The 25,889-nt window shown below is 48.7% G+C and overlaps 1 protein-coding gene across 2 annotated transcripts in view; it reads left to right on the plus strand.

The window, feature by feature from the left end:
- The window catches only part of SLC6A1 (solute carrier family 6 member 1), a 43,710-nt gene extending 19,825 nt beyond the window's left edge, over positions 1–23,885 (plus strand). The window contains exons 2-16 of one of the 2 annotated variants that reach the window (XM_045063313.1): positions 3,582–3,644; positions 4,849–5,178; positions 5,567–5,698; positions 6,289–6,389; positions 7,271–7,380; positions 9,045–9,177; positions 12,416–12,550; positions 12,773–12,876; positions 13,169–13,293; positions 14,618–14,730; positions 15,126–15,257; positions 16,673–16,775; positions 18,438–18,538; positions 19,359–19,526; positions 21,490–23,885. In XM_045063313.1, the coding sequence (XP_044919248.1) occupies positions 4,941–5,178; positions 5,567–5,698; positions 6,289–6,389; positions 7,271–7,380; positions 9,045–9,177; positions 12,416–12,550; positions 12,773–12,876; positions 13,169–13,293; positions 14,618–14,730; positions 15,126–15,257; positions 16,673–16,775; positions 18,438–18,538; positions 19,359–19,526; positions 21,490–21,594 (1,800 nt within the window). In that variant the 5' untranslated portion in view covers positions 3,582–3,644; positions 4,849–4,940 and the 3' untranslated portion in view covers positions 21,595–23,885. The remainder of the gene's footprint in view (positions 1–3,581; positions 3,645–4,848; positions 5,179–5,566; positions 5,699–6,288; positions 6,390–7,270; positions 7,381–9,044; positions 9,178–12,415; positions 12,551–12,772; positions 12,877–13,168; positions 13,294–14,617; positions 14,731–15,125; positions 15,258–16,672; positions 16,776–18,437; positions 18,539–19,358; positions 19,527–21,489) is intronic. The other variant, XM_045063314.1, reaches the window with a different exon arrangement.
- Positions 23,886–25,889: the final 2,004 nt, after the last annotated feature.

The following is a 25,889-nucleotide window of genomic DNA, read 5'->3' on the forward strand; positions in this document are numbered from 1 at the left end:
CAGCAGGTAGAGGAGGCCCACGCTGCAGAGGGGGTGAAGAGATGCATGGCCCTTCTGCTATGGACCCGCAGAGCTGTCCTCCGACACAGGACAGCCCCTGCCTGGCAGAGCAAGGGAGTCCGTTTCAGGAGAGGGGAAGTAACTCCTGGCTGACAGGTGGCTCCTCCTTCTGAGATCATTCTTTTTCTAGAAAGAGAGCCAGCTTCCTTTATTGGGCACTTGTATATGCCTGTGCTTTTCATGTGCCATTTTTTTTTTTTTTTTTTTTTTTTTTTTTTAGATTTTTTTTTTTAATTTATTTATTTGACAGAGAGAGATCACAAGTAGATGGAGAGGCAGGCAGAGAGAGGGAGGAGGAAGCAGGCTCCCTGCTGAGCAGAGAGCCCGATGTGGGACTCGATCCCAGGACTCTGAGATCATGACCTGAGCCGAAGGCAGCGGCTTAACCCACTGAGCCACCCAGGCGCCCTTCATGTGCCATTTTTGATGAGACAGGGAAGCAACAGGTTAACCAGCTGGTGTCAGGAATGAAAATTCACCAGCAGCTATACTCCTGGAGTGTCTGAGCGAGGCAGCTTCCGGAAGTGTTGTCTGTAAGCTCCAGGTCCCAGGCTTTTTAACTAATGGGGATCCCTTACTCATTTTCCTCCCATCTACTAGACTTTTGCTCTTGCCAGACTTATTAAGGAATAGTCCCTTATTTTATTGACCAGACACACAAATGTACCACTCCTGCCTTCTGCCTGGCCCAGGGTGATGGGCTAGACCACTCATCAGTTGGTATACAGAGAGCCCAAAGCAGGAAGATGTGAAATCTTTATTAGCTAGTTTCCCCCATGGAGGCTTAAAGGACAATTTCTATCAGTCTTCTGAAAGTGCTGCCCGTCTCTGGAGGGCATGGATAATAAGCCCATGATAAATGTTAGTCGTAATAGTGTCATCATTGCTGTACCTCCCAGGTTAGGAACCACAACCCGTATATAGATGGTAATCATCACCATGATGAGAACGGCGGAGATAGCCTGAGCCCTCGCTCTGAGCCCTGTAGTCGCAATGATTTATGTGTGCGATCTCATTTATCCTTCACTGCAACTCTACAAATAAAAGATTATTATTATTTCCCCATTTTACAGATGAGGATCAAAAAGGGGAGGAACATGCCCAATGCTAGTAAACCTCAAGGGGAGCCAAGGTCTCTGATGTAGCACCATCTCACTGTCTTGTGACCCAGGGGACCTCCTCCCTAGGAATCCCCGAGGAAGCACAAGATATATCTGTTCTCAGCTTTCTACTGTTATCTTCACATTTTGTCTTCTAAAAGGAAAGCTCTATCTGGCTATGTGGCTCTTCAGAGGGTAGTCACAGGCATCTGCCCAAATCTTTTCCCATATTCTGAAGATAACACATATGCCTTCCTCACGCTGAGCTCTTCAAGCAGCCGTGGTCTCTGATCTCTCTGGCCTTTGCATGAGGGGATGCTAACTGTGCTCAGGGAGGGGACGGTGGAATAAACCTCTTGGTGAACCGGAGCTCTCCTTCCTCCCAGCGTTCCACCTCTCTTCTGTGTTGGTGTCGAATGATTTCTTCAAAGGACATAAACACCACATTTCACCCCATTAAATGCACCTCGCTATCTCTCCTTCTTGCTGGGAGTGAGCCGGACCTGCACCTGTCTGTCTGTCTGTCTCTCCCTGAGTGGTGTGGGGCAATCTGAGGTCTAGTGCACAGTAGGTGTTGGAATAGGTTTGAGTCTCCATGGATAGTCAACAAAGATATCCAGGGCAGAGGCCAGAAGTTGTTGTTCCCATAGGGCTACAGGCCTTCCTGAGAACTTAAGCTGAGTGGTAAGAGAACAGAGATTCAAGACGTTAGCAGGAATCCCCTGTGCCAATGTGAGGAAAAGGAGGGAATTTTATTTTGGCATGGTGGAAATGCTTTCTTTATGAACTCTGAGCATTGGAATGTAGCCAGGCTTAAGAAAGCCTGGAATGGCAAAGATAGATGCTTTCAAGACTCTCCATCTTTTTTTTTTTTTAAGTTATTTATTTGTTTGTTTGTTTGAGAGAGAGAGAGATCACAAGCAGGCAGAGAGGCAGGCAGAGGGAGAGGGGAAAGCAGGCTCCCCGCCAAGCAGAGAGCCCCGATGCGGGGCTCAATCCCAGAACCCCGAGATCATGACCTGAGCTGAAGGCAGAGGCCTAACCCACTGAGCCACCCAGGCGCCCAAGACTCGCCATCTTTTGACTTCTCATTTCCTTCCTCCTCAGCAGACCAACTCTCCCTGATACTCTGAGTGCGGGTGGGCAGAAGACAGCTGCCTAAGAGTTCCCAGTTCCCCGGACAGGCTGGCCTTCTTTCTCAGCCATGTGCCAAATTTCCAGGGAAGGAGCTTTGAAAGACTACCCAGAGTTAGGTGATCAGCCCTGGTCCAAGGTAATTGGATCCTTCTGAAAAAACATAGTGGCTGGAACCTACAAGGGTAGGTCATAGGGACAGTTAAGGGTCATCTTTGATTTGACAGTTAATGGCTAACCACCTCCCCCCAACACACACCCTTTCCTAAGGCTTCTCTCTCCCCTGCATATGCCAAGACTTTCTGGTAGACCACAAGATGGGCTACCACTCCTGACAATGGGAGGTCACCCTACCTGAGTCAGGAGTTCCTTCTGATGGTACCAGACCAAAGTCAGGAAGCAGGTAGTAGGCATCTGAGACAAGCCTGTGGGTCCTCTTGAAGAGTGAGAAACAGGGTTGGAAACTGTCTAGAAGTAGTCTGGTTTTCTGTGAACTCTAGGCAGAGACATTGGTGTCTGGGGATAAGGACTGAGTGTGAGGGGTCTAGAAGGTGAGAGCATAGCAATCCGGATCCCCCAGTGGGGCAGAGCTGAGAGAGGAGACCTTCTGGGGCCATGTGCTGCTTTTGCTCTGCTACTACATCTCAGAGGCCCCAGATTATTGTTTCACACAGTCCTGTTTGTTCTAAGCGTTCTATAAGTTTATTCTGTGTTACTTGATTAATGTAAAAATTTTGTAGAAATTTAGAAATTATAAAAATCCAGAAAAGTGCAAAAAAGGAAACAGAAGTCACATATAAACTAATCACTGTGTATGCCTTAGAATATATCTTTAGGGTTTTGGAGGGGTTTTTTTAATGACTAGATTGCAACGGGATGGGCAAAAAAAGATCATACTAAAACTATTTTGAGGTCTACTTACATGGCCTTTTACAACATTTCTGTAGTTCTGGTTAGGGGATGGAGAAAAATCTCAGCTGCGTTTGTTGGCTCCCAGTTGGACCTTGAAGGGCTTTTGCCCCTCTGTTGACTTCTCTTTTTCTTCTGAAGAAATGATGGAAGGCCGTCCTCGCATTGCCCTCATGCCCATCCCCACAGCTATCCCGAGAAGGCCACAGGCCCCTTCCAGCATGTTCTAGTGCCCCATGGCTGGCATGGAGGCTCGTGTGGTCACCTGTGTGGGGGGCTCCCATGGGCTTCCTGCAGCCCTGGTACTCTCTCCCTAGGGCTGCCCATTAGCCACCACCTGCCAGCTCAATGGGCTCCCTCCCCATCTCTGCTTTGCAGGCGTGCACTCAGAGGTGGCCGAGGGAGCTACTCTGGAGCTGACCCACCAGCAAGTATCATCAGGTAACATCCACAACCAAAATAGTCACAACCATATGCAGAATTCTCTTTCTAAACCAGTCCGGTGAAAAATACCTGTACAACCATGAAAGCTTGTTTTTGCCGCAATTCTACAAGCCAGATAAGATTACTGCCATTTTATAGGTGGAGAAACTGAGACTAGAACAATCAAGAAGCATGAGGCTAGAGCAGGACGTAGGGTCACTCGGTTTATAAAAGGCAGGCTGGAGATTTGAACCTAGGCCTGGGCTGAGTCCGATGTCATAAATCATTTTCTACTCCATGCTGCCTCTGGAACTAAAGAGACAAGCGAGTAAAGAGTGTAGATGGACTTTCTTGGGTCAGGGAGGTCAGGTAAATCAGTGGTCCTTTTTCAGCTGAGGGCCGCGATTGGCTCCCAGCATAAGAATCTCCTTTTGCAGAATTTGTTAAATGTATAGATTCAGGACTCATCTCCAGATTTAGGACTCATCTCCTTGAGATTCTCATGTGTGACATCTGGGGTGGGACCTGGGACTCTATCATTACAGAGCTTCGCAAACAACTTGGAAGCACAGCAAGGTTTGGGGACTGCTGACAAATAGTAACACCACTTGCCAGGCACAAGAAACTTGCTGAGTAACAACCTGACGTACTATTATCGTACTCAGTTTAAAAGGTAGGGAGAGCAGGGCTCAGAGAGGTGAAGAGGTTTTCTCAAAGTCACACTCTCAAATGTGAAAGAGGACTTGGATCGTGATTAGAGTCTGTGCTTATCTCCCACCTTCAGCCACTACCCATAGCTGGGTCACCTCCCTATTTGGCCCCGTGGTAAGCCCCTCCATGGCTTACAGTGACTATGGTTACTGTGCCTCAGGGTATGAAAAATCTAATTGTATCCTGAGAGGCAAAGATGAGGAACACTTGATATTCCTGTCTGGAAATTTGGTCTCCTCAGCTTTCTTTGCTGAGCAAGACACATAAGAGAGGGCACATGACATAGATTTGCAGGTGTGAAGCTAGTCCAGGAGCCATAAAATCACCATGTTCTCCCCACACAAGTCTAGGAACAGAAGGCACTGTGCTTCCTCCAGGAGAAAGAGGGTGATGAGAGAGCCTTCTCTGACCCCTGGTTGGTTTGTGGGCCATTTTATTCTTGTTATTTTGGGACAACTTCAGGATTTGGCCACTCTTCCGTGCCTGTCACCCCATCCCTCTGTTCTCCTAGGGTGACCCTGAGCCGCAAAACTGCTGTCTGCGTGGACTGGGGCAGACGTCACACGTCCATCTGCCAGGACTTCTGTGTCCAAACTCCGAGACATGGCAACCAATGGCAGCAAGGTGGCCGACGGGCAGATCTCCACAGAGGTCAGCGAGGCCCCCATGGCCAATGACAAGCCCAAAACTCTGGTGGTCAAGGTGCAGAAGAAGGCAGCAGACCTTCCAGACCGGGACACATGGAAGGGCCGCTTTGACTTCCTCATGTCGTGTGTGGGCTATGCCATCGGCCTGGGCAACGTCTGGAGATTCCCCTATCTCTGCGGCAAAAACGGTGGTGGTAGGTGCTGTCCTGGCCACATCCCAGCTGGGTCTGGACCCCTTGAAGAGTGTCACACTTGGGCATTTTCTGAGGGAAACTTAGGGGAAGGGCCCCCTAAAGACCAGGTACCATTTCCTGTTTTTGTCCCTTTACCAAAAGTTTCCCAAAGGACAATTGCCCTTTGTTAACAATACCAAACAGTTCACCTCTTCATTTTGCAAAGAACAAGGGATGTAGTTTGAGCAAAGGACATCCTGGACTGGATTTTGGCTGTGGGTGCTACTCTGAAGGCAGAGGGTAGGGAGATTGTGGCTGGGACCCTAAAATGCCCCGCCATTATGCTCTCTCTGAATGGGGCTTCTCCAAAGCTTTGGGACCATGAGCATCTCTCTTCTCTCCCCCACAGGGGCCTTCCTGATCCCCTACTTCCTGACACTCATCTTTGCGGGGGTCCCACTCTTCCTGCTGGAGTGCTCCCTGGGCCAGTACACATCCATTGGAGGCCTGGGGGTGTGGAAGCTGGCCCCCATGTTCAAGGGTAAGTCTGCAGAATGGGGCCACGTGGCAGTGCTCTTGCCCACAGAACTGTGGTGAAACCAGGGCCATCCCGACACTCTCAGCCCTCCTGGAGAGAGGGACCTTGCTCACTTCTGAACAGAGTGGAGCCCTCAAAGGGGCCAGGTGGCAGATGGCAGCCCCGGCTAGGATCTAGGTGGACAGGAGGCCCCAATCCAGAGACGACCACCGCCCCCCCGCCCCTGTACACACATCAGCCTGCCCTGTCCTGTAAGCTCATTTCCCCAGCCAGGGCTGGGTACGACTTTCTTTGCTTCCTTGCTCAATTGCTCGACAGACCCTCAGATGGATACATGGAGGGCCTGGCAAGCCAAGACCCCCACCCCACTTGCAACCTGCCAGTGCTAGGCCCCAGACCCAAGTCCTCCCTTGCCAGATGTGTGTGACCTTAGCTAAGTCTCTCCCTCTCTCTTAGCCTCAGTGCCTCCATAACACCTGTTTCCAAGGTCCAGTCACCTGGTGGACATCATGGAAAATAAGAATGACACTTCCTAGGGTAGTTACTGTTATTGCTCTGTTAGACCAATGTCATGATGCCGTGTCCACCCGCAGGTGTGGGCCTTGCCGCTGCTGTGCTGTCATTCTGGTTGAACATCTATTACATCGTTATCATCTCCTGGGCCATCTACTACCTGTACAATTCCTTCACCACAGTGAGTGGCCCCTTGGACCGCTCCTTCCAGAAGGAGCCAAACCCAGAGCCCACCCTCCATCCGCTGGACTACCATTCTGCTAATAGGGCTGTTCCTTGGGTTGGGGGAGAGGGGTGGGATGGTGTGTCTTCAGCAGCCCCTGTGTCCCTACAAGTTGTAGCACTGTGAACCAAGCACCTGCTCCAGGCCAGACCCTGAGCCATGGGCTTTGTGTGGACTGACTTCTAATCCTCCTGACTCCCCCTCTTAAGGTAGCTGTTGTTAGCTCATTTCGTGTGGACTCAAGACTGCCTGGGTTTGAATCCTGACCCCAGTATATACCAGCTATTCAACTTTGGAAAAGAGACTTAACCTCTCTGAGCCACAGAGCCCTTATTTATAAAATGATGGTGAAAATGAAACCTGCTGCATAGAGTTGTTGTGAGGACTAAGGAGTAAATATGTGTAAAGGGCTTAGCACTGTACCTCACAAAGAACAAGCACCGTTCAGTGGTCACTGTTAACATCGGTGTGCAGAGTGTCAAACAGGTGGGATCTCTTACCTGAGGTCACAGAGCTGGGAAGTGGCCCCAGGGCAAACACACAAGAAGTTACAGCACAGCTTGGAAAGCTGATTTTCAAAGCGAAATGATCAAGGTTCAAATTTCAACTCTGACACTCAGGAGCTGTGTGATCTCAAGCAAGTGGTTCCCCCTCTCTGATCCCCAAAATGGGTATCTCAATATGACCTGCATCTGGGAGCTGTTGGGAAGGGGAGGTGAGATCATGGATGGCTTGGAAGAGGCTCAGGGGACGGTGAGGATGGACAAAGTGCACTGAGACCACTGTTGCCATCCCCTGGGGGCTCAGCAGACCTTGTCTCTGCCACTGTGCCTTTGCAGACGCTGCCATGGAAACAGTGCGACAACCCCTGGAACACGGACCGCTGCTTCTCCAACTACACTGTTGTCAACACCACCAACATGACCAGCGCCGTGGTTGAGTTCTGGGAGTAAGTGTGGGGCTGTCAGAGGTAGGGGGTGCCTGTCAGCCAGGGCCAGCAGGAGACAGAGGCACCCTCAAAAAGGTAATGGGAGCTGGTGAGGTGTTCCAGCCTCAGGGAGAAACAAGAGATAGTGAAGCCTTCTCTTCCCCTGTAGAGAGCTGGGCTGTGGAAAGGGCCTCTAGACACAAGCTAGAGAGAATGAATTCCTGCCTTCTTGCTCCTCTGCCCAGTGACTCCTGCCATCCGTCAAACCTACTTAGAAGCCAAAGGGCCAGGGAGCCAATGAGGTAGCCCCAGCAGCCAGCCTCCTGGGACACGGAGCAGGGTGGAGAGGGTGGAGGGTATACTGCTGGAGGGCAATAGCACAGGTCAAGAAGAATCGCTAGGACAGGCCAATGAAATCTCAGTTCATCCGGAAAACCAGTCCACTCTACTGAGAAACGCAGAGATGTTTGGAATAAAGGCATGTGCACACACACACACACACACACACACATCCACAAGTACGCACACACGGTTCATAGTGAGGGCTGTGCTGATTGTATCTTCAGAAGAGCACATTGTAGATGTGTGTTGAGGTATTGATTTTACAAAAGGAGGTCTTGGGATCCAAGTCTCTTTGGCATGAAGGAAGCATCTGTGCTGGGCAGCTTGCAAGGGTCTGGGAGCACCCAGGAAGGTTCCACGGCACCTTGCATAAGCTGCCAGGAGGAGCCATACTCAGGAGCTGTCAGAACACATGATGCGAGTCTCTTTGTGCAGAAATGTCCTTAATGAGGCTACCTCCTTACAAATAAGAATCAAATTCTTCTCCGGCTGCTTCTTCTTTCCAGCATGTGCCACATACAATTCTCTAACGCACCTTCAGCACTGCATTGAACCATGTAGTCAATAAACGTTTCTTGAACACCTACTATGTGCATTCTGGTTAGAGACATGGCAAACAAAAGCAAACAAGCAGAGTGGCAACGCCAGATGACCAGTACTAACAGGAGGGGATGCACGGGGGACTGTAGGGACCCCAAGATGGTACCTGGACTAGCCCAGGTGAGGAGCGATGTCTAAGGTGAAAACCACATAGGTGAGACCAGTGTTGGCAAGAGGAAGAGAATGCATGAAGGCTTGGAGGCAGGTGACAGCAAGCCAAGCATGGGTGAGGGAATGGGAGTCATCAGTCTGATGAGCGTTGGAGGGGTTTCACTGAGACTGAGACTGAGAGCTGAGACTGGAGAGAGAAGCAGGGTAAGCTCAGAGAGCCTTGCAGGGTTGACCTGGGGAGGTTGGGCTTCATCCTGAGGACAGTAGGATGCTATTCATTGTAGGGTTTTGAGCAGGAGGGGACACAGTCAGACATATGATTTAGAAGGGTCCCTGGAGCTGGAGTGGGGATAGAGCAAAAGTGAAGGTGAGGGTCTTGCTAGGAGGGTACCAGCAACCAAACAGGTGAGCAATAATCCTGGACAAAATAAGGAACCATCAGGTCCCTTGAGCAAATAACACTTCTACCGGTTAGTATAATGGACCCCACAGTCTCCTGCCAGCTCCTGGGTCTCACTGATCACAGATGTCAGCACGGTCACAGCGGAGGATATCACTACCGGGGCACCCCGAGGCCATTTCAGCTCCCACCAGCCCCATGTGACTTTCTGCTCCTTCCACTATTCCACCAGGCGGAACATGCACCAGATGACAGATGGGCTGGATAAGCCAGGACAGATCCGCTGGCCTCTGGCCATTACCCTGGCCATCGCCTGGATCCTTGTGTATTTCTGTATCTGGAAGGGTGTTGGCTGGACTGGAAAGGTAAGATATGTGCACAGTGGGGACCAGAGAATGGGACTACAAGGGGATTTCCGTCCTGCACAAGGAGTCTGCACTTCCAGGAACCCCACTGAACCTGGAGTGCAGCAGGTCCCTACATCCTGCCCTGCCTTGGTTTTCTTTCCTGTAATATGGGAATAATAACATTACCTACCTTCTGGGCAGTGTGAGGATGAAATGCAATAATGTAAGTCAGTTACACAGAGCCATCACAAAATAGTAAACTTTGCTCAAGGACCATTGAGCAGACTGTCCCTGAGCATTGCCACTGTTGGGTCCATTATCAAAGGAACGAGACTGAGGCTAAGTGAAAGTTATGTAAAGCTTTATTCTATGCCAAGCATTAGAAGTCAGACTGACCAGCCAGGGCCGCCTCCGAAGAGAGCGACCCCCGCCTTGGTCTTACAGTTTTATAGGGCACAACCTCAGACCTCTACGTATGTGGCTTTGGCTGATTGGATGTCTCCTACCTGTGTGTTTTAGTAATGGTTACCCAGAACTGCTGAGGCGTTTATTAAACAACAAAATGGACTTGTTTTAGGTATGTGTTTTGGCAGTGGTTAAACGGTTAACTGATGCCAGAACTGGTAACAACAAAATGGCTACCTAGGCATTATGGAGTCACTATGGCTAAGTAGGCCCAGACAAGCCCTAGGGGTTTAACAGGTTTTAATGTGGAATTGGCTCCAACAGCCACCATACCAGGTTTTGTTCCAGGGTGATCCAGAGATGAACATTCCACATCCCAGCCTTGGAGGAGGAACAGAGATGGATCAATGAATGGTTAAATTCTCAGGCTTTGTACTGAAATAGTCCTGAGTTCAGATCCCAGCTTGGCTGTTAACTTGGCTAGGTGGCCTCAGGCAGATCACTTCACCTCTCTGAAACTCAGTTTCCTCCTCTGAAGAATGGGGCTTATCTGTTTGTTTGCCAGGAGAGTCAAATCGAATGGGATTGGTTAAAGCACTTGGTAGCTAACAAGAGGAAATGCATTTGTTTTTGTTTTTAATATTGGTAAGGGCAGAACCAGGTCAAGCTGGGGGTCCAGCCTGGGGACACCTGGGGATCTTTCCAATTAAGTTAGGGGGAGGGGCCTGGCTTCACTCCCACCCTTTTCCTCTTAAAGCTGCACCCCAGGGGTGTAGGGACAGAAGGTAGCCCAGGCCCTCACTGGACCCTGGCCTGAGGGAGACTTAGAGGAAACCTGAGTTCTGACAGCAAGTAAGAGAGAGAAGGAATTTGAACTGAATCATGCTGGAGCAGGGAGGTTCAGACTACCCAAGCTGATATGAACAAAACAGAATCTTCGCAAATGCCATACTTGGACATGAATATGACTGATGAAATAAGTGCCCAATTCCAGTCTGGTGGGACCTATGGACTTACCAGTTCTCAGATCTGAAGCCGGTGTCTAAACCTCTCTGATGCATCCCTATTTTAACAGGCAGGAGGAAGGCACAGGTGTCTCCGAACCCAAATTTAAGAAGCAGAAGAATATAGAGCCTAAAGCCTCTACAAGAGATAGACCAGAGCTTGAGTCTCAGTCTTCCAATACCTAGCTATGTGTGCTTGGGCAAGTCATGTCAACTCTCTGTGCCTCAGTTTCCTTATCTGTTAAATGGGTACAATAATAATACCTTACAAAGGTTGGCATAAAGACTGAGGAGAATAATCTATGTGGAATATGTAGCACCTAGTAGGTAGACAATACATGGTATCAATTGTCTTTTGACTGAGTCATCTAAGCCATCAGTAAATATTTATTAAGCATCTTCTACATACTTGGCTCCATACTAAACATGGAAGATAGATTCAAGTGCAAGACCTAAGCAATATATATTAGGCATGCTCTATATTCTCATACAACTGACCTTTCTGAGTAGGCAGGTTGATTGTATCCATTTTCCAGACCAGAAAGAACAAGGGTCAGAGAGGATAAGAAATTGACCCAATGTCACACAGCTTATAGGTGCCACAAATGGTTTTGAATTTCCTTTTCCTAATTCCAAGATCAGTGGCTTTTCTAGTGGATCTTGGCTTCCTTTCCTAACCCTGAAGAATCTCGATCCAACCAGGGAAATGAACCTAACCCAGAGAACAGTTCATGCTGCCCAGAAAATAGGGTCACATCAGACTGTGAGATAACAAGGGTTATTAAACTTGAAAATGGCTCTTTCACAACAGCAAACAAAGAAATGTCATTTCAGACATTCAGACAATGACATTAGTCTTTTGATTATCAATTTGGCAAAAAAAATGTTTTTAATTATTATACTCAGTGCTGGCAACTTTGTGGGGAAGGTGTGCTCTGAAATGCTAGACGAAGTTCCCTTTCTGGAAGATAATTAGGCAATATGAATCATAAGCCATGGAGAGGTTCATCCCTTTTAGTCAGTAATTCTACTTCTAGAAAATTTTCCCAAGAATGGTATAATAATTTTGTAGATCAAGTTTTATACACAGGGGTTTCCAATATAGTATTAGTGAGATTCACATGAATGGATAACAGTAGGAGAGATTTTAAAGAGGATGGTAGAACCTCCTGGAGGACTATTTTGCATAATTAAAAACCACATTGTTATGAGACAATAAAACAATGTTTAGTAAACAAGAAATTAAGTATGCACTGTTTTTTTTTTATTTTAAACATGTTAAATGAGAAAGCAAGCACATAATTGGAGCATCATCTTGTAAGAAAATATGATCATACATGCATAACAAAGTCTCAAAAGAGGAACATTAAAATGTTAACATCCATGCATTTATGTATTAGGCATTTATTAAGTGTCTCCTATAAACTGTGGATTGTTCTAGGCACTGGGAAAACAGAGGTGAACAAGAAAGCCCTCTCCTTCACATAACTTAAATTCTAGGGGCTGCTGAAGGGAACTTTAAGTGTGTGTGTGTGTGTGTGTGTGTGTGTGTAACTTGAAATTTTTCCTGACACCATGTTTTACTTGAACAATTTAGACAAAAGTCAAAAAATAAAGGAGGGGTAGGGGGGGAGGGAAAATCAGGTGCTGAGCTGGTTGGTTGAGATTCTAAGGAGAGGCCTCAGAAAAGTGGATAAACACAGTCAGTTAGGAATCCAGGAAGGTTTCCTGGAGGAAGACGAACTGGGAGTAAGCCCAGGGCCACAACGGACACGGATGTCAGTGAAGTGGGGGGAGGACAAGAATGGGCGCACTGGAGGGGGCATCGTTGTCAACTTTACCCCCAGGTGGTTTACTTCTCCGCCACCTATCCCTACATCATGCTCATCATCCTGTTCTTCCGTGGAGTTACGCTGCCTGGGGCCAAGGAGGGCATCCTCTTCTACATCACACCCAACTTCCGCAAGCTGTCCGACTCAGAGGTGAGTGGCCTTCCCAGGTTCCTGGCCCCCAGCGGCTGAGTTAAGGGCCTGCATGAGTCCTGAGCCACTATTTACCAGCTTTAGGATATAAGTCATTGGACCTCTCTAACCTCATATGTAAACGGAGATGGTTGCCAGGTACAGCTGGTTACATGTAAAGGGCCATGGGGCCCGGTGGCTAGGATCATAATTTTGACTGTTTTTTGTTCCTTCTACCTATAGGTGTGGCTGGATGCGGCAACCCAGATTTTCTTCTCCTACGGACTGGGCCTGGGATCCCTGATCGCTCTTGGGAGCTATAATTCTTTCCACAACAATGTCTACAGGTGTGAGAGCCCAGGGGCCCCTTTCTTCCTGGCCACGCCCCTCCAGCGCCACGCCTCCTGCAGCCACGCCCCTTATAGACCCCGCCCCGGGGGGTATTCTTATGGCACTTCCACTCTTTCCACTCTTTCCACCAGCTCCCTGGGTGGGGTGGGGGCACCCTCCCTCCGGCCCTGCGGCTTTGCTCCCAGGCACCCTCTTCTGCCCTTGCCGCTTGTCCCTCGCTGCCACTGCTCCTAGCTCACCTCCTTTGCCAGCCCCACCGTCCCTGAGTCCACCCTTTCTTCTCTGCAGGGACTCCATCATTGTCTGCTGTATCAATTCATGCACCAGCATGTTCGCGGGATTTGTCATCTTCTCCATCGTGGGCTTCATGGCCCATGTCACCAAGAGGTCCATTGCTGACGTGGCGGCCTCAGGTCAGCGCTACACATGGAAGGGCCGGGGCTCCTGGGGTGGGAGGGGCTAACACGTGGGCTTCTGTGGTCATTATCGCCCTCACCAGTGGGAGCCAGAGGATGAGCGTGTTGACAGAGAGAAAAGCCTGTAGAAGGACGGTGAGACAGGGATGAGTGTAGTGTGTTGGCTCCAGGGCTGGGAGCATCACTAGGTACCAGAGCAGGGAGCATTTTATGTGAAACTATCCAAAACCGTGGAGTCCATGTTTTTTTATTCCCTTTACAAGGTGAGGAAATGAGGCCCAGGGACCATGTTCACCAAGCTAGAGAGGTGATGGAACTAGAGTTGAGCACAGACCTGGCTGATCAAAAAGCTTGGGCTCTTAATCACCTGCCCATACTGGCACTTCCAGCACAATCCTGCCTTTTGCAGGGAGAGGACCAACTCTTGCCCCCGAGATATAAACCTTCCAACTCAGACATGCTTAAATCTTTGCTTTAGTCCCATTCCAGATATGTTCTCACCAAATAGTCAGCAATGCTGTAGGGTCCGAGGAGAGCCCCAGGCTCAGCTGGGAAAGCAGTGAGCAGGAGGGACCCAGTCTGTATACAGCAGAGGCCCTGAGACTTGGGGAGGCAATGGGACTAGCCCCTTCCCCATCACGGAGAACTGGGCTGCTCATGTGGAAAGGACCTTTCTCCACTGATGTCCTCATCTTCTCTACAAGGGCTAGCTCATTTCTCTGGCATTCCCCAACCACCACCCCTCTTTCCTGAGCCAGACCCAGAGAGCTTACAATTTCTTTCCTTCTCCTTCCAGTGGTTCTCCTCCTCTCTTGACTAACCTGGACCCAGACACTCAAACATAGTATGTCCCAAACTGACCTCCTTAAACTTACTTCTTCCCTGTGCTCCCCACTGCAGCAAAGAGTGCCAAAGTCCTGTATCCAGGACAGCCCCAGCATCATCCTGGACCTTTCCTTCACCTTCACTCTACAAACCAACCAATACCAGGACCTGCCCATTCCACCTCCTTAGTATCTCTCCATCTGGCCCCCTCTCTGCACCATTACCATCCCTGTCACAGTCCATCCTTTCATCTCACCGGTGCCCTGGCTTCTGGACCCAACACTACCACCTCCCCCACTCACGCACACTCTGTATCCTCACCTAGGAAAGGGGGTGCTGACAACACTCACCCAAAAATTTACTCTGAAGATGAAATGCAATAAAGTTTAGAAAGTGGGGGGTGTGCTAGTATGCTGTAGGTGCTCAGTACTTTTCTTCCCCTTTTTTTTTTTAATTTTTTATTTTTTTGGCTTCTTTTTGATCCTTTCCTCCACAGGCCCTGGATTGGCGTTCCTGGCATACCCAGAGGCGGTGACCCAGCTGCCCATCTCTCCCCTCTGGGCCATCCTCTTTTTCTCAATGCTGCTGATGCTGGGCATTGACAGCCAGGTGAGGACACCCTCCCTGGCACCTGGTGGAGCCCCCACCCAGCCTTGCTGGTCTGGGAACAAGCAGGGAGAGGAGGCCCTTGGCCATTGTCTTGGACCCAAAGGAAGATGACCAAGAGTTTCAGACCCCTAGACTGTTCCACATGAGACTTTAGGGTAGAGCAGCTCAACTACCTTCCGCATTTTCCATCTCGGGAAACTGATGTCCAGAGGGAAGGGACTCTCCTGAGGTCACAAAGAGAGGCAGAGGCAGAATCAGGCCTGGATCCTGGGGCTTCTCTGGCTCTACCGTCCCGAGAATGCCAGACCCCTTTGGTCTTGCCCCAGAGAGTCAAGCCCTGGGTGGGTCGGGGCTGGGATCTGCCACACTTGGCTGACCTTCGTCCTCCCTTGAAGTTCTGCACCGTGGAGGGCTTCATCACGGCCCTGGTGGATGAGTACCCCAGGCTCCTCCGCAACCGCAGGGAGCTCTTCATCGCGGCTGTCTGCATCGTCTCCTACCTGATTGGCCTCTCCAACATCACCCAGGTGAGCTCACCGGCCCCGAGCACACCTCTGGTGCACTGCCCCCAGGCCCACTCCCAGGTCCTCTCTACCCCAGCCTCATGCCATCCGACCCTTCTTCTGTTCCTTGAGCACCGTCTCTGTCCCAAGTCCTGTACAAACAGCAGCGAGGCAGATGGGGACCCTGTCCTCAAGGTGAGAGGGTGGGAGACACAGATACTGAGCTAGAAAAGATAAGACACAGCTGGAGAATACAGCCCCTAACTCAGCCTGGGGCACTCAGGACTGCTTCCAGGAGGAGGGGATACAAGAACTGAGTTTTTTAAAAACACACAAAAATTAGACAGTCCATTTGGAGTTGGGCCTTTGACATTGACACTGCCCTCTTCTTCTTGTTCCCACTTTTCTTTTACTATTGATATTGATGATCAGTCCTCTCCGCATTCAAGGCCCTCCTGGTCTAGCCAGAAGGCAAACACATAACCGATGAATTGTACAGCAAACATAAATGACCTGAAAGCCATGAACTCAGCCCTGTGGGTCTGCTTTATGATCCACAGAACTACCCCTGGATTCAAATACTGTTCATCCCCAGAATATTATTAATTTGTCCGTTTATTCCTTCATGGTTGTTAAACACTCACCATGGGCCTGTCATGACCTTGGAGATTCAGCAGTTAACGGGACAGACACAATATCTGCTCTCTTAGAGCTTATGCTTTGGTGGACAAGACTGACAAATTAAATCATCTCAGAGTGTGTTCAGTGCCATGAAGAAAAGGTGATAATGAGACAGGGAATGACCAGTGAGGGTGGGAGGGATGCTACCTCAGACAAAGTCATCAGGAGAGGGCCCTCTGAGGAAGTGGCAGTTGAGCTAAGACTGAAATGATGATGAAGAGACAGCCAGGGGAAGATGAGCATAGCAGGTGCAAAGACCCTGAGGTAGGCATGGGCTTGTTAAGTTTGAGGGGCAGAGGGAGTGATCAGATAAGTAAAGGGAACAGAAACAGATCATGCAAGAACTTAGAGGACAAAGCCATTTGTATTTTGCGTTTTATTTTATTCTCTCAACTTTTTGATGTGTTAAATTTATGTCCTTTTAAAGCCATGGAAGGTTTTAAGCAGAAAGAAGACATAACTGGTTTAACTTTCTGGAGAGATGGCCTTGATATCTAGCTCCTCTTTTAGTCCAGCATTCCCAGAAATGGGGCATTTCTCTTCCCCAGACATTTTCTTCCCAATTCCCAGGGAGTCGATGATCACACCATCTCCTAGTTACTCGGCTCTCGCGCTTCTTTTAGTCTTCCCTTAAGCCTCCTCGCTGCAGTGTTTATCTCACATATACCTCGCCAGACTGCAGAGCCCCTGTTGGCTGTGAACTGAGTGTCTTGGGCCCCCGTGGGAAGTGGACCCCTTCACTGCTTTTCCTCTTTTAGGGGGGCATCTATGTCTTCAAACTGTTTGATTACTACTCTGCCAGTGGTATGAGCCTGCTATTCCTCGTGTTCTTCGAATGTGTCTCCATTTCCTGGTTTTATGGTGAGTGTCCACCCTCCTCCTTCCTTCCCCCCCTCCCTAATCCCTCCATTCATTCATTTATTCATTCATTCATTCATTTCTTCAATCATCATTCAACAGATAGAGCTTGAATACCAAGACCTTTCTGTACATTAGCTGACAACTGACCCTTGAACAACCCGAGCTGCAACAGCACAGCCTTCTTGTTGTGTGTGTAAATGCAATACAGTATTTTTTCGTACTCATTTTGATACAAAATAGTACTCTACAGGTAATTTCTCTTCCTTAGGATTTTCTTTTTCTTTTTTTTTTTTAAGATTTTATTTATTTATTTGACAGAGAAATCACAAGTAGGCAGAGAAGCAGGCAGAGAGAGAGGAGAAAGCAGGCTCCCCGCCGAGAAGAGAGCCTGATGTGGGGCTCCATCCCAGCACCCTGGGATCATGACTCCAGCCAAAGGCAGAGGCTTTAACCCACTGAGCCACCCAGGCGCCCCTCCTTGGGATTTTCTTAATAACATTTCTTTTTCTCTAGCTGACTTTATTGCAAGAACACGGTATATAACACATAGAACATACGAAGTATGTATTAATCAATTGTTTGGTATTGGTAAGGCTTCTAGTCAACAGTAGGCTATTGGTGGCTGTTTTGGGGGAGTCAGAAGTTACATGTGGATTTCGACTGCATCAGTTGGGGGGGCAGTCAGTGGCCCTAGCTGCCACTTTGTTCAGGGGTCAACTGTTTTCAGTCCTCACAGCAATCTAATGAAGTTAGCAGGGGGGTCTTGTGTTTAGGAGACACCATTAGACGGGTTAAATAAATTCATTTAAAGTGGGAGCCAAAATGTCTTCATAAATTTGGGGATAAGAGGGTTTGAGATTTTATCTAGAAAAAGTGACACCAAAACTACAAAAGAAAAAGTCCAAAGTGAAATATTTAACAAAAATGGGGCTATGGTGAAAGGTACACACTCCCTTAGAACAAAAAATGGAAGAAACAATGATTTTATTTATTTTGTGGCCTGAGTTTCTAAATCCCCCCTGCACAATAGTCAAAAGGCTGTCCTTCCCTGCGCTTTGATTATCCCAGCAAGACAATGTGTTTGAAATGTTTTCCTTGGTCCTTGATATTCACTGTACTTTTTTTTTCTTTTTCCATCTACCCCTCCTTGTCATCCTCTCTCCCCTCAAATCAGTTTCCTTGCTGGGTCAGGGGCTTTGCACAGAACCTGAGGGATGGCCAGTAACAGTCTTGGAAACTTCATGACACTGGTGGTGTTTTGCAATATTTGTGGTTCTTCTTTGCAGCCTATCTCCAGTTGCTTATAGCATCAGAGCTCTGGGGAAAACCGCTCTGTCCAGCAGAGCTTTGAAGGAATGGCTGGGCTAGCTATTGGGTGGGAGGGTCACTCAGAGAGGTGAGAACACGCTTTATAAGCATAATCTTTTGTTGGTGGATATTTTCATGTGAGGTTCCTGGCTTTCTCACACAACCCACTTGCTGGGTGTTATTGAGTGCTTAGCGAACAAGGACCCCCTCAGAGCTCTGGCTGCTATTACAAAGAGGCTGAAGCTCCTAGAGGTCGGGCTGCAGTCATACTGCCAGAAAGTGGCAGATTGAGACTTTGAACCTGCAGTGCCCACAGCTCATTCATCCCTTCTGCTCTCACTCTGAATGTCACAGGTGTTAACCGATTCTATGACAACATCCAAGAGATGGTTGGCTCCAGGCCCTGCATCTGGTGGAAACTCTGCTGGTCCTTCTTCACCCCAATCATTGTGGCGGTAAGGAAAAGTCCTGGCCAGCCCTGTTGGGATCAGGCCAGGCCCTACAGTGACTCCGGCCCAGAGAGAAACTTCTGGAGGCAAAAACGCCCATTCCCTAATAATACTACTCCATCCCATTTGCTGAGCATCTGCTCTGTGCCCTGCATGACACCAGAAACATTACGTCATCCTCGTAAACCTCAACAAAATAGGCCTTCTTGCCCCACTTGACTGCTGAGGGCCCTAGGCTCCCCGCTGCCAGCGTCACCCTGTTAGCTGGTGCTGCATTCAAATCAGGTGGGCCTGATTCTGAAACCCAAGGCCGTGGGCTCCAGGAGACCTCTCATTCTCAGCTTCCTTGATTCCTTCAGGCAGGAGGAAGCTGAGATGTGAACAGGCCTGGGACGGCTGCCCCAAGTGCGTGGGGTGGGTTGGGCCACGGGGTAAGTTGTGTCCTGCACAAGTGCACTCGGCAGATGGCAGACTAGAGCCTAAAGTCCAGCCCTTGCTCTGTTTGCCAAGCTGGTTAACTTGGAAGAAGAGGAGCCTTTTTTATTGTCCTCCCAGAAAGGATCCCTTTTTCTGGTGGGCAGAGGGCACTAACTTCAAGTTGTTTCTCCCAGAAGGGGTGCCTTTTTCTATTCCATACAAAAATGTCTTATGTAGTAACAGTGGCCTTCGGTGCCAGATTCCCACGAGGCTGGACCCTTGTGAGAGTCAGCCTCATGTCAAGGGAGGTGGTCAGTAGACCTATCAACTTCAGAGTCTAGGGAGGGGTCTTCATTGTCCAACTGGGGAGACTGACTGTGTCCCATCCCCTCTCCTCTCCCCTCCCTAGGGTGTCTTCATTTTCAGTGCTGTGCAGATGACTCCTCTCACCATGGGAAACTACGTTTTCCCCAAGTGGGGCCAGGGCGTGGGCTGGCTCATGGCTCTGTCTTCCATGGTCCTCATCCCTGGATACATGGCCTACATGTTCCTCACCTTAAAGGGCTCCCTGAAGCAGGTAAGTCCCTTCTTCACCCTTCAGATTGCTTAGTTTCCTTCCCCTACTGTGCTGGGCACGACCCCTACCCTCGTGGAGCTCACAGTCTAGTTAGGAAACAGACAACTCAATATCCATTGACAACAGAATGTTGGAAGTACCATTATTTGAATAAACCAGGGAGATGAGTTAGCCCTGCCTGGGTTGAGGAGAGTTAAGGAAGGCTTCTTAAAAGAGGGGATAGCTAAGAAGAAGCCTACAGATGAGCCCGAGATAAAAGTAGAAGCAGAAAGAATGTTCCTTAGAAGGGGATGAGAAATATGTGCAAAGGCCCAGGGGTATAAACAGCTTTCGGTAAACTGAAGGGAAATCAATGTGGCTGGAAGGTAGAGTGGAGAGGGATGCAGAGGGGGTGATAAGAGAGAAGGTTGGGGATGTAAGAAAGTCAGGCCAGCTCATGAAGGGCTTTGAAAACTAGGACAAGAATTCTTTTTTTTTTTTTTAAGATTTTATTTATTTATTTGACAGAGATCACAAGTAGGCAGAGAGAGAGGGGGGAAGCAGGCTCCCCACTGAGCAGAGAACCCGATGCAGGGCTCGATCCCAGGATCCTGAGATCATGACCTGAGCCAAAGGCGAGGATTTAACCCACTGAGCCACCCAGGCGCCCCTAGGACAAGAATTCTTAATTTTATCTTGAAGTTAATGAGGAGCCTCAAGGGTTTGAAACAGATGAAGGGTGGGGTTCTTGTATTGTGGGCTTACTCTAGACCCCTTTTGTGTGTTTGATAGAGACACAATGTGGTCTTGCCCTCAAGGTAATATAATGTAAGGCATGCTGTCCTTAGAAGGGGCCCTAGTGGCCCATTCTAGGTCCACACCAGCTATTTGTTAAATTATGTAGAATTCTCAAGTGACACAAGGCAGTGCTGCAGGTACTCAAGAGACATCACTAGATTAAGAGTAAGCTGAGAAGATTTTACTGGGGAGAAGTGGATGATCAGAATATGAAGGGCCACTGCTGGGAGGCCTTGGATCTGTGGCTCTCAACCTTATTTCTATGAAGATGGGCCTTCCAGACCAATCAGAGCCAGAAGAGGGAGCTCTATGGTCTGTGGCCTAAGGAAGGTAGGGGTCCATGTGCAGCACCCGGACCAGCCTCCTCCTTTTGCGGATGCAGAAACTAAGGTCAAGCAAGAAGCCACTTTCCCACCCCTTGCCATAAGTTATTAGAAGAGCAGAGGCTTGTAGCCCCTTCTTCCAGCTCCAGACCCAGTGCTTTCATTTTCCACAGTCCTCTGCTGAGTGGCAAAAGGCAGTGAGGTCTGGGAGGGGCAGAGAGGCAGAGGAGGCTCATTTGAGGAGGGGAGCACAGCCTGTTCAAAGGCCCAGGAGTGGGCACATCTGATGACAGCACATGCTTTGGGGAGACAGGATTTCAGGGAATATGTGGAGAGAAGGTAGGGGGAAATTAATCCATTCAGGAAATAGGTATTCAACACCTACTCTGTGCCAGACAGTATTCTCAGGGCTACAGACACAGTCATAAGAAAAACAGGCAAAATTCCCAACCTCCTATTCTAGTAGAGGACGGCCAACAATTAACAAAATAAAAACATGTTCGATGGGGATGAGTACTGTGGAGAAAAATAGAGTTGAAGGGAGTGCTGAGTGAGGTCTTGCTGAAACCGTAACACTGACCCAAGACCTGAGGAGGTCTTGAGCGGGATCAAGCTGTGTAATTATCTAAAAAGCAGGATGTCTCAGACAGAGGGCACAGCAAGTGTAAAGGCCTTGAGGCAGGTGCATGTTTGGCATGTGTGAGGAGACGTGAGGGGGCCAGAGAGTATGGAGGGTGTAGGGACAAGGCCAGAGTCTGGGTGCATTTTGAAAGCAGACCAGGCAGGATAGACTTAGAAAGAGGTGGGGGGATGGAGCCTCCAGTCTTCCTCCTCCCCACCCAAATTCTCCCTGGTGCCTGCAGCGCATCCAGGTCATGATCCAGCCCAGCGAAGACATCGTTCGCCCGGAGAATGGTCCGGAGCAGCCCCAGGCCAGTGGCTCAGCCAGCAAAGAGGCCTACATCTAGGGGTGTCTGGCGGCTTGCCGACCCGCCACTCTCACCCCCCAGCCCGGCTGAACGTGACCACCACTTGATGTCTGAAGATACCGTCTATCTCAACCTACCTCGAGTGGCGAGTCCAGACACCATCACCAAGCAAAGAGAGGGGAGGTGGGGGACAGTCACACCCCTGGTGGGCCCCACCCTGGGCAAAGTTACCTGATGGCTCCAGCACCTGCAGGCTGGTGACCTTTTGAATCCGGGCCCCATAAGCATCAAGCAATCAGCCTTCGTGACTGAGCCGTAGATCATTTTTATCTTGCCAGCGAGTGCGATGCGGCGAGGCCACACACTCCTGGCTTTTAGTCCTGTTCCTGACTGTTCTCTTACTGCCGAAACCCATGACTCTTATCTCGGACTTTGCCGGAGTTCGGTTCCGTTGGAACGCCGCTCTGTACACATGAAAAGGGCATTTTGTATAATGGGGATTTCCAGGGAGAGCTCCCTCTTAAGTGCAGGGAGCCCGCGGAGCTCTGACTTTCATTTTTTCGGTTGATCCTTCCCGAGGCAGCTTGACAAAACAACCCCCCAGGACCTCCATCAGTATTCCCCTGGAACTGCCCCCGTGTCCCCAGCAATTTGCTGAGCGTCCTTCCCTGCCCCCTCCTAGCCAGGCCAAATCCACCTGGCCCGACAGCGATCATTCCAGATCATTCCAGGCAGCCCAGCTCCCTCACTCCCTCCTTGGAAAACTGCCACAAGCACAACTGATTTTTGTTTTATTATTATTGCCATTCTGGGGGCCTAAGATCCCGCTGGGGAAATTCCCTAATCAGGAGCCCCAGTTTCTCTTAGACGGCCCCGTTTTATGGAGTACAAATCAGGTGCAGAGGAAATCAAGGTGAAGGTGTGTCTGTCCTTGAGTCCAAATGGATGTGGTTATCTTCCCAGCTTTCCCGTCAGCTGTGTGCTCACTGCCGTCCCCGTCAAAAATGCTGCCTTCTTCCTTCATATTCCTCAGCGGGAATCCCCTCACTACCACTAAAATCTCCCCAGCCCACTAACTGAGGAGCTAGGGTTCATCCAGACCACCCCCCACGCCCCCTCCCCGCAAAGTGCTTCCAAGATTAAACTGCTTCATCGAGAAGTAGTATTTGTTTCTGGAACTGGGCTCCGTGGCGATGGCGGCGATGGCGGCGGTGGCAGGTGGCAGATCAGGCAAAGACAGTTTCTGGCAAGCTCCAGTGACTCAGCGTTTCTCCTTTGCCAGGAAGATGGGTTCCCATGTAGCAAATCGTATGTTGTGCCCCGTAGCTCCTTAGCTAGTTAGCTCACAAACTGTGTTTTACAACTAATCCTTAAATAATTATGGTAAATAACTGTGACTGTGGGTTTTTTAATCTCTTGTCATTCTCATCCGACAGTGACCAGCATACCCGTTCTTGCAATAAGGTATTACCCTCAGAATAGTAAGCACATTCTTGTAGAAAAACATACCGTACGTGTACACATATAAAGGCACACACATAAACGTTCATCCTCACGCGTGGTATATAGGGTCTTATTTGATATCGTGTAGAAAATCTCAACCCTTTTCCTGAGGTCATCTGTAAAATAGTCTCATTGCTAAGGCATCCCAAATGCCAACTGGTGAATCCATGATCAAAATGCATATGTGTTGTTAAATTATAGGGTTTAGAATGAAAGGAACCCTTCACTGTGTCTCATGGTCCCGCCCCTCCCCCCCAATCCTGTGTGAACTCCTTTAGAATAAGGGCAGGAAGACTTCTGACTTTCTCTTTGTTCTCTTCTGTGTGAAACTAAGACCAAGTCTTTCTAAGACAAATGCAGTGTACTTAATGTTTGTATGCAAATCTAACGGAGATGTTTGGCAAGAAATCCCCTAACCGATTTCCATCCAAACCTACTTAATATAGCACAATATTACGTGTCGTACAATTCCAGTGAGAACTGTGAATACGTGTACCTTTTTTTAGTATTTGCCCTGGGGGAAAGATATTGTATTATCATATATGCTTTTTTTGCAATAAGGATTTATTCTCAGAACACCAAGTAAATCTATCTCTATATAAAAAAATATATGTAATATATACTTATTCAAACTATATACAGAGCCTGTTTTAAAAAAAATTACAGTATTATTTAGAAAAATTATCTGTTCTATGGACCAAATGTAAAATATTTATAAATGAAGATGCATTTTAAATGTCTATAAATGGTGTCATAACTAGAGCACGAGCGTTATGTACGTTTCTAAGAATTTAGAGGAAAAATAATAAAGGTTCTATGATACACGATGTCAGACCTTCAGTTCTTTGGGTTGGGGGCAAAATAGCTTCTTTCATTGCAACAACGACGTATACACACAGCACTATTTCTTCCCCAACAGAGAGAGAGAGATTGGGGCTCAAAAATCCAGCAAGATACAGCTGGGTTTCCCCAAAGTCCTGGAATGAGTGATTACCAAATGACTCTGAGCTCCCTAAGGGAGGTGTTTTCACTGGGAAGCAGGGCCCTGAGAGGTCACACCCTGCTCCAACCAGTATCTGCCTCCAATGCAGAAAAAGGCAGCGGTACACTAAGAGACGCTCAGCACCCAAGGACCCCCGTCACGTGCTTTCTTACTCCAGTTACTTCCCCATTCAAGCCAACCACTCACACTGAAAATGATGGCCTAGAAGGGAAGGGAAGGATATGGGACCCCATACTTTACCCAAGCATCAGGAAGTGGAAGAAGTGAGTATGGGCGGCATGTGCACATCTAAAGAAGGGAAATCAAAACAACCTAGTTTTGGGCAGGTCTCTCCTGTTCTGGAAAGAACAGAATGCACATGCATGTATAAGTTTTGAAATATGCACATGCACGTATAAGTTTTAATTCACACATGAATTAAATGCTCTCCTAGTGGCATTTGTGCAGTATAAAGATGAACAATAAAATGTGTGCAGGGTGATCACGACTGGTTTTGGCGAGTCTAGAGTGCCAGTGGGGTATTCCTTTTTGTATCCATCCTCACAAACCATCCCTTTCGTGAGTGATCTTCGAAAGAGCTTCCCGGGGTCACACCTCAAGCTGGCTGAGCTGTTGCAGGACCTCTTCAGACGCCACCCCCTGATGGGTAGCGGACAGTGGTAATGAATGCTTATGAGGTCCTGCGCCCTTGGAGCACTTTCTCATTGAACCTTAGGACACTCCATGAAGTGTAGGGGATCCTCCTATTGGTGCCCCCTTGGGTCCCTTTCCCATTTTCATGTTGTACACATGTGCCTTCACTCCCATATCTGGCACCTCCTGTCTGTGCCACAGACACAGACATTACTTTTTAAAATGGGAACCACATAATAAACTGTATTTTTTTTTTTTTTTTTAAATCACCGAGCCACATGGGTTTGCCAATCTGGAGGAGGACAGTTTACTGACAAGCCCATCTCATTATGATGCACATATAATTAAAGACTGTGCATATTTTACTCTTGGAGGAAAGTCTTCTTGTATTAAAAAAAGGCTAATGGGGACATGGGTGAGCAGCCCAGGCACGACAGGGAATTCTAATAATATCTAATAATATCGGAACACCATCTAAGAAGAAATCAGGGGCTCCAGTGACATGATCACTGGAGATTTCTTTCATCTGATGTTTTCAAGAGGATTTGCTGGTGTTTTCCTTGAGGTTTGAGTCTGTTCAGGTCCAAAAAGAAGCAGACAACAAGACAGAGTCAGAAGTACAAGAGATTTACTGGGGTAAATATCTCTGAAGGACATGGGAACAGGGCAGGAGCAGGCACTCAGGCCACGGTGGCGGTTGAGCACCTGTGCAAGGAGGGAGAGAAACGGAGGGTGGGGAGAGCCTCAGGCCACGGGGCTACAAGACAGTTCTGGCCAGGCCCAGGAAGAACCCCAGGCCAGCGGCTGTCATTAGAGGAATCCCACGCTAAAGAATTGTCCCTGCCCCTGCACGTCCACCAGGCTTGGTCCCTGACTGTGGCTTGCCAGGGGGAGTGCAGACTTGATCAAAGGTGCTGCAGCCGGAGGTCACGGTAACTGTACTCTCCACTGCAGTTCCGCAAAATACAAAAGTATAAGGACAAGAAAAGTGTAGCCACATTTCCTAAAAATGTTTTATTTGCCCAACACCCTCTCAAGAGATGCTGTTGTCTTCCCATGGCCATCTTGCCAACAATCACAGATTATTCTTTCCTCTAAGAGATGAGTATCCTGAGGCTCAGACAGGGACAGCAACTTCCCCAAGGCCATACAGCTACAAATCATGGGACCTAACACCATAGTGGCCTCCTTGGGC

The sequence above is a fragment of the Mustela putorius genome, unplaced genomic scaffold, assembly GCF_011764305.1.
Source record: "Mustela putorius furo isolate JIRA1106 unplaced genomic scaffold, ASM1176430v1.1 tig00003850_pilon_pilon_pilon, whole genome shotgun sequence".
NCBI classification, from domain to species: Eukaryota; Metazoa; Chordata; class Mammalia; order Carnivora; family Mustelidae; genus Mustela; species Mustela putorius.